Raw genomic sequence first — 9,032 nt, 5'->3', positions numbered from 1 at the left:
CTCGGATCACGGCTTACTCCTGGGGACCAGAGTAGGAGACAGCTGTGGCTCAAGCAGCCAAGAGCCTTGGGTGAGAGTAGGGTGAGTAGCTCCAGTGCTGCAGTTCAGAAGACACCCAACACCCCATGGACAGGGGGAAGGCAGCATGCAGCATACTGCTTGTGATGGTCCATCTTGACTTCCTAGATCACGTGGGAACCCTGCCTGCATTCCAAAGTGTGTGTATAACAGTCCTAAACTTTTCTAAACCTGTCATGACTGAGCTACAAATGAGCTAAGGTGGCAAAGAATCTAGCTAAAAGTAGACACCTTTTGTGCACTCTGCACGTATAAAGCTTGGTGGGACAATTAGTGAAGGAACTAATGGGAGGCCTTTGAGGAGAAAGAATCAGATCAACAGAGTTGCCTACCGTGGCGGGCAGGCTTGACTTAAGAGACCTGGTAAGTGAACTAAAACTCAGTGACTCAGTGAGCTATCGATCAAAGAGAATTTATTCACAGAGCTTTCAAATACAAACAAAATAGTACTTTTTTTTCCCTTTACAAAATGAATATTGAAATAATTGTGGAATAGCATGGTAGAGTAATGGAGAAAGAAAACAAGATCCAGTACCTGGAGAAAGAGCTCTTCACGCTCAGATCTGCAGCTGAATTCTCACCTACAGTAGACAAAAGCTGTCCTGTTCTTTGTAAGGTTTTTACAGCTGAAGCTACTCAGATCACTACTGTGTGTCTTTGAATAACATTGAAATGTGAAGGCTTTTCTCTAAAGATCTGCATAAACATTAAAGATATGCTGCGGGCATAAGGAGTTTATGCAGGATATCAAAAATACTGAGAGAGTGACATCTTGGTCCATGGACTAGGCTTAATGTGTGCTGCGTGATGATGCTGTAATGTATATTTAAAAAAGCAACAGGAGCAACAGTACACAGCTGGCCCCTGGGCAGTGGTGTGATGACATGTGCATATGGTGTGTGCATGCAACGTGTGTGCATGGTGTATGCGTGTGATGTATGTCATGATATGTGTGTAAGACCTGTGCGTATGTGTGCACGTCCTCATGTGCTTTCAGGCTCAGTCCTCATCTACTGGGAATGTCTGCAGGGTGCTCACCCTGCTTCCTAAGATAATACTGTTTCTACTAGCCCTTTTGACGCCCCTAGTCCTCATCTTTCTGAAGGAGAACAAAAATGAGATCCTCATTTGCATATATAGATTTGTTGTGTGTGATATACATTAACGATACTCCGTGGAATAGAAACACCAATGGCCTACAATCTTTTTAGCCTTTGGTCCATCGTCCTATATTCTCCATGCTTTTGACAATGTCCCCACCACCCTCCCTTCCTATAGAATGTTCCAGATTCAACCGGATTTCATTACATTAACACTATTCTGCGTTTATAACCACTATTCCACCTCGTGAAAGTAGCCGGATGCTTCGGGCCCTCGGTCTCTGGTGGCCTGTCCTCTCCTCAGCTTGCTCCTCAAGGCCTCAGTAGGGGTAGTGTTTCTGCTTCTTGCCTGAGAAGCATGCCAGCCATGTACAAAGCAGCATTGCGGCGGCTGCAGCAGCCCCGGTGCAGTAGTAGGCCCAGCCGATTTCACACTTGCCTAAGGACAGAGCAAGGAGAGAAAAACAGACAAGGATGAGGATGGCTCTGAGGAGGGTGGTTTATCCAGTGTGCACACGTTGATGTGCGTTCTGTTCTTAGTTCTAGTTACTCCTGTTTACAGCCTTCCTTTACTTTCTAGGGGTTTTGTGGGGGTGGGGTGGGATGGATCCCAGGGCATGTCTTCTGGGCAAGTACTGCTACTGCGCTGCATATTCAGAACCTAACTTTCTTCTGTTCTCCAGTTTTATCATCCTCCAGTAGCAGACAGTTTCCTCCCCTCTTTATTCTTGCTTACATATTATGTTACACACCAACACACTTGGCTCTAACATGGATTGAACATGCCAGCCTCAGTGAAAATTATGTTCTTTTTTTTTTCAAGTTAGTCATTTTTCCTGTTCATTTATATAAAATAATAATAATAACAATATCTCAATACCAAACCTACAAAGACTGTTAGATCAGGCCACCAACTGTCTTAACTAGACATTTACAGTTGGTGTCTAACTTGCCCCATGTACAGACCCAGCTGTGTGAGGTCCTGCCTTGTCTTAGCACTGTGGGTGGAGATTTGGTAGAGAACAAAGGCAAACATCCCTCTCTCTCTAGAAAGGAAGTTTCAAGAAGTGGGGATGAACTTTGCATGCCTTTGTTCCCTCCCACACCTCTCCCCTCAGTGCTTGACCCAAGCCCAGCACTCAGTAAATCACCACTGAATGAGAAAGCAGAGGAAAGAAAAACAGAAAGGAAGGAGGCAGAGCAGGCGGTAACCAGGCTCCAAAAGAGTCTGAGATTTTTATTTTAAGAGTAACTCTAGTTCTGTTTTGGCACTGAACTTTAAAGGGAAACTTTCCAACCCAAGCAAGCATCTCTGCCTCCCACAAGCTGTGTGTATTTAACAGGATAATCTATTCAGAAGGATCAAGTCTCCAGCTTAGGGCAGGTCCCAAGGCACAGTGACATTCCTTCATACTGGTCAACCGGGGAGTGTTTTTCAAGGGTGACAGGATCCCTGCTCCATGACAACCACAGCCTGTGAGTCTTGGGAGCCATTTCCACTGCGAATGATTCGTTAGCCATATTAAATAAATCTAGGACGGAGAATTAAGAGGCAGCTAAGAGTAGTCAGTGGTTCAGAACCTTTCAAAGAGTCAGCAGAATGTGTAGTCTCTCTGTTCCACACAGGACGCATAATGTGGGAGGCAATTCATCGCTCATTATTAGCAGATACTGACCTATGCACAGTCCTGTGACCTAATGCAGAAGGCAGAGTATATTAATTGTCGGACACATTCTCAGGAAAGCATAGGTGGCCTAGGTAGTTACTTAAGGATTTGCATGTATGTTACATCTATTAAGGATGATGGGAGGAGCTACCAGAGAGCCAATTATCACAGAGCCAGGGTGAGGGGGCTATCACTCTAATTGTTTCCTGCAGAGGAGGCAGTACGTTTCAACTCTAGGAGCGTTTAGCTGGTAGGGAGCTGTAGCTGATGGCACCGTGCGCCACAGTCCTCTGTATCCCTTTGCTGGCTTTGGTCACTAGTCACCAACATCTGTTTGTATTTGACCTCTAATGACTTTCACTGTACCCTCCACACACAGCTTTCCTCTACTCTGATAGCTGGGCTTGCCTCAGAAATGACTAGTCAGTGGGGGACTCGGAACTGGCTATCAGGGCCAACACCGGTGGCTTCTTAGCCCTTCAGGGACATGTTTTACAGCGTATAGAATCTTCGAGAGCATCTGAGAGTTCTGGCCGGTCCTTACATCTAACCGAACCCCTGCTCAGTGTTTAGTCCTTCACCATCTTTGGTGTGTTCCTGCCTTCTCCATGGTACATTTCATGTGTGTGTTCACGTGTATGGGTACATACATACACATGTGCACATGGGAGCCAGAGGCCAAACTTGATTGCTATTTTTTCAGGAGGAGTTGTCTGCATTGTTTGTTAAGTCAGGTTCACTCTTTGGCCCATTGCTCACTGAGTAGGCAAGGCAGACTAGTCAGCAAGCCCCCGGGATCTGCATGGCTCTCCCAAGGCTGGCTCTTCACATGGCTTCTGGGGCTTATGCTTGCACTCTGAGCACTACTAACTTAATTCTCCTCCAAGCTCACCATGGCAGAGTTCCTTGAATGTTGGTCGGAAAGGTCTGCTTTGATGAACTAGAGGCAGGCCAGCATTGGGGTGAGACCTGATTTTATCAGAAATCCTGGGAAGTGTCTTCAGTTGTCAGAAGCTTAACAACCCCAGTCATCATGCAGCCCTTACTCAAGCTTTGTTAGCCTGTGTGAAGAAAGATAGGGGAGAGAAAGAGATAGCCAGGGGGCAAATGTAGTATCTGCCTCACACCTGCCCCTGGGAGGTTACCACCCTCCTAGGGCAAGCCCCATTCTGTGTTTTGACCGTGTGTACTGCGATTTATCACCCCCTGTTTCTTAAAACAGTCAACCCAGAGAGCAGGTGGATGAATGCTGGGTGGAAACCAAATAAAGGTTCTCAAAGTGTTTAGGATATATATATCTCCCCAACTAATGACACATGTCACGCCAGCTTTGTGACTGAAGTTCAGCAACTGGTCAGGAGCCAGTATGAGAAACTAAGATATCATTTGCTTTAAAAGAAAAATATTCCTTTTTTTTCCCCCACAGACACAAAGAACTCCATTTACTAACTCATGAAATAATAACCATCATCTCCAAGGTGGTTTAGTACACTGTAGTGTTTGTATTACATGAAAACATAGGCAGCCTATCAAATTAGCCTCAAACACACGTGTGTGCGCACACACGCATGCAGGCATGCAAACACATACACACATCTGTGAATACTATATGAACATGAGTGCACGTGTTCTAATATTTGAAAAATGCTAATTTGTGTGTGTGTTGCATGCGTGCAATGCTGGAGAGGCCATAAGAGGATGTTGGATGCCCTGGAGCTGAAGATACAGGCAGTTGTGAGCTGCAAACACTCTTAACCACGGAGCTCATTCCTGGTGGGGGTTTGTTACCCATTCCTCTCCAGTGCTCTGTTTCCCTCTGCTCTCTCTTCCTTCCTTCATGTTTCTTCCCTTCTTACTTCATCAACCCAGTCATTGATCTAACAAATACTTGCTGAATGATGACTGTTTCAAGTTGGGTGCTGCAGACTTGGCTGACTAAGATGGATACTCTCTGCCTTCAAAGAAGTGGCTGTGTAGTCATGAAGCTAAATATTAAACAGTACTCACATAAGTGTGATGCGTGTTTGAAACAAAAAATTACCCCAGGATGCTGAGGCAGTAGATCTGGAGAGACCTGTGGTCTGTGAGTTGAAGGAATGGCTTCACTGCAAGTGACATTGAAGCAGAGCCCGGGCAGATGAGAAAGGGCACGCCAAGTGGAGATGTGGGGGGCCAGAGAAAAGTATTTGGATGAAGGGGAGTTGTCACAGAGAAATGGAGATAAGATTGCATGGTGCAAACACATTGCTCCACATGACATATGGATGCTATTTGATTGCATGACCAGGAATGGGAAAGCCAGATGCCTATCACAATTGAGAGCTTGACTCTGAGAGATCCCTCCTCTGAATTTTCACTTGTGCCATGAGATAGACAAGTTGGGTATTCGAATAACCCTGATTTAACAATTATCTTTTTGATACTGTTACAGGAACTAGAAATATGGTGTATGCTACCACGTGCTTTCCTTCGAGTGTTCACATCAGTTACCATTGTTTTAAAAGGTTCTTTACATGAACATGGCCAGCTTGTCAAAGTAGTCTCAAACATATACAAAAGTATACAGCGGCATGCAGGTACATGCATGCGCATACATACGCCCATGCATACACATGTAAACATATATCTCCCTTTGGAGTAGCAGGAAATAGTCCAGATCAGCTTGAGTTGTTAAAACTTAGGCCACTCTGAGGAGATTACGTCATTAGTTTCCTCAGTAGATCTCAACTCTTGACTCTTTCCCATTTTCACAAACTAAATACGGGGGGGGGGGGGGGTTGCTGTTATTTGAGCCCAGCAAAACCGTCCTAAGAGGCTCCATCCAGCATCTGACCAAACCGGACACAGAGACCCACAGCCAAACATTAGTTCCAAAGTCTGTGGAAGAGTTAGTAAAAGGATTGAGGAACCCAAAGGGGATAAGGTCTCTACAAGAAGACCAACAGAGTCAACTAACCTAGACCCTTGAGTTCCCATAGGCTGAACCACCAACCAAAGAGCACACAAGGGCTGGACCTAGGCCCCTGCACATCTGTAACAGATGTGCAGTTTGGTCTTTATGCAGGAGTCACAACAAGTGGACGGGGGTTCGCCCTGATTCTGTTACCTGCCTGTGGATCCTGTTCCTCCAACTGGGCTGCCTTGTCTGGCCTCGGTGGGAGAGGATATGCCGAGTCCTGCAATGGCTTGAGGTGCCAGGGTGGGTTGATATGCGGGGTGGACCACCTCCTTCTCAGAGGTGAAAGGGAGAATGGGATGGATGGAGGGGCTGTGTGAGGCAGGGGACTTAGAAGAGGGGTCTGTGAACAGGATATAAAGTGAGTATGTGAGTGAATACATTAGTGGGGAAAAGGAAGAGTTTTGTTTTTCCATTTTTATGTTTTGTTGCTGCTGTTTCCTTATAAAGAGAAGAACATGAAGTTGCACTATCTAGGACTGTGAGGTATTAGATCTGCTGGTCACAGACTTAACAAGAAAGTCTAGACCTGTTCAAAGGTAATGGGAAGTAGAAAATTGACTCCGGCCATGATTTTATGCTTAAAACCCAACACGCAACACTAGTAACTCAGATATTATCACCGTGTTTCACAGTTGCAGAAGAAAAATGCCTTTTGGGATACATTAGGCCATTAGCAAAGAGGAGGTCTTTAAATTCCTACGTTTTAAATAGCAGGATATGCTGAGTTGTAATGGAACTAAATTAAACCAGGAAATAGGGGCCGTTCTCTCTTGGCCTCTCCCTCCCCCATGTCAGGGCAATAAATGCTTGTTATTATAATGCAAACAGAAAGCATTTTACCAGAGGGCAAGTTTGGTCTGTGATCTTTCAGGAAATTAGAGAAGCAAATCTGTTTAAACTTTCCCTTCTTGCTCTCCAGGATGCTCCGTCACACAGGACTCCAAGCCTGCGTGGCAAATTGCTGCTTTCAGCAATGGGGAATACCATTCTTGACAGATAAAATAGAGGTTAATGGGACAGAAAGCCGTACACCATAGCAAACTGCCAAGCCCAAGACAAAGGCTCCCTGGCAGTGTTCCAGGGCAGCTCCAGAGGGGAACAGGGCGAGGCAAGGTGTGGCTGGCTTTTGAGGGTGATTCAATTTAGTCTTATTTGTGCAGCTTTTGGAAGGACTAAGAGACAGGATCCACTTCACAGAGCTCTCCAACCGTGTAACATAACCTCTACCTTTTCAGGAATTAGTTCAGCCCGAGTTTCATACTCTGGATAAGATTACATCGGTTCGGTTCTTTCTGTATTCTGGTGCTTGGTAAAATTCCGGGGGTTCCCGAAGGCAATTGATACCCATTTGTGCCAGGAGTGGATATCAAACACTGTACCAGGGCTACAGGTAGAAAGTGAACATTTATAACTGTATAATGGTTGTCAGAGGAAGACCACAAGCCGGGTGTTAAAGGGGGGGGGGCTTCATTTTCTGCCCTTTATCTAAGATTCTTTCAGGAAATATGAGATGCAATTTGTACTTTCTCAACAGGATTCTCACTCCTCAGATGAAGATCTCTAGTTTCCTGCAAGATAAGCAGCGTGTCCCTTATTTCCAGCAAGTGTTATGTTGGCCGTGAACTTGGGTTCAATTAATCATAGAACTTTCTCTTTGTGTCAGATGCGGAGGAAGGTCCAGGCTGAGTCTCCTCTTCTTGTGACCTGTTTTGTTGGAGCTTATGTGCTAGAGGGAAAATGTTACATTTTCTCTTACCCTTTGATTTTCTCCAGTCTCTGTAGAAGATTCTGCCCCCAATGTCCAGTTATTAAGGATCTGCAGTTTGAGGATTTGGCACCCGATCACTGAGCCACTTACATCACAGTGGACACTCTCTTGGAAACCTGATGGTAGGGAAGTCCTGTACTAGCTTTTTTTGGGGAGACCTGAGCAAATATCTCTTCTCCCCAAATAGAGCACCAATGACAGATCTCAGCCAAATCCAGGTTGGAGAGCCAACAAGCTTTATCAGGTTTATTCACAGGAGCGTGACTACAGGTGACGGACAGCAGAAATATGAATAATTCCCCCCACAGTCCCACCAGAGCCAAGGTGACCTCCTGAAGGCTGCATAGGCTGTACCTGTTGTGATTTATGCAGCGGGAGGGAACATCTCTGCAGGTCCACGGCCCAGGCATGCCCTAAGCAACCAAGCCAGGTGGCAAAGCTAGTATAAAAAAAATTTATTGATGGGGGAAGGGAAGGGGACATGGAAAGGGACTGGGGGGGGGGAGAGAGAGAGAGAGAGAGAGAGAGAGAGAGAGAGAGAACGAGAACTAAGGAGTGCTCTTTTTATACACCTGACTCCTGACTCTACCTGTGGACAGAGATGCAAGCTGTTGCTAGGTAGCTGTAGGGCAAAGCCTAGCAGAATTGTTTGGAAGCCAACAGCACAGCACTCCTTCCCCTTCAGTTAATCTAACTCCTGAGACCACCATGAGAACCCAAGCACAGAAGAACTCAGAAGATGCAGCTGTATCACAGATCCCACAAAGTAGATTGATTTGTGCTTCATATTTGAGGAGGGTTGACATTTGTGGTTTGGAATGTTGCAAGAACATTATCCTGAGCTATCTATAGCTCCCTCATTCACTGTTGACCTCTGCGTCCGACCTTGTGGCAATTGGCTGAAACATTGCATTAACAGACCACTAGCTTCCACCAACCCAAAGGCTAAGAATGTGGTCATCTAACATTTGAGGCCTGTGGCAGAGACTGTCCTGTTCTGCTGTAACCAGCTTACCTATGTGTCCGCCAAATATTTGAGAAGAGCCTTGACTTACAACTTTCTTTTCTTCTGTAATTAACAGCTTCATGAAAATAGTACCTGCTTGGGGTATGGTATCTGTGTTAACCTGAAGTCTTGTTTCGAGATCATAGTCAGCTACAGAATAAAGTTGCCTTTCTTCCTTTAGTAATGAAAGTTGTGTTCCCACATTGCCGACCTCTACAGCTGGGGCAGAATTACAGCTGGAGGACATATGGATGTAGGATGCAAGAATCTAAGAGGAGTGTCAAACGGCCTTCCTGTCCCCTCCTTCTGTGAAGGACTGTGGGGATGGCCCTGAGTTGCTGGGGGTCTTTATCTCTGTTTAAGATGGCAATGCTGTGCCAGGTCTAATGTAAACTGGTTTGTGGAGCTCAGATGGTCCTTGTATGAAAACCTAGCATTTGACATGCTCCAGACT

The 9,032-nt window shown here is 45.6% G+C and overlaps 1 protein-coding gene across 1 annotated transcript in view; it reads right to left on the bottom strand.

Annotated features, from left to right (window-relative positions):
* Nucleotides 1-493: 493 nt before the first annotated feature.
* Nucleotides 494-9,032, bottom strand: part of LHFPL6 (LHFPL tetraspan subfamily member 6) — a 190,345-nt gene continuing 181,806 nt past the window's right edge. The window contains exon 4 of the mRNA XM_080929579.1: nucleotides 494-1,617. Within this exon, the coding sequence (XP_080785705.1) occupies nucleotides 1,499-1,617 (119 nt within the window). The 3' untranslated portion in view covers nucleotides 494-1,498. The remainder of the gene's footprint in view (nucleotides 1,618-9,032) is intronic.

This window comes from Micromys minutus (genome assembly GCF_963924665.1).
Source record: "Micromys minutus genome assembly, chromosome: 15".
Taxonomy (NCBI): domain Eukaryota; kingdom Metazoa; phylum Chordata; class Mammalia; order Rodentia; family Muridae; genus Micromys; species Micromys minutus.
Note: the sequence above shows the minus strand (reverse complement) of the source record. Positions and strands in the feature narration are given on the sequence as shown.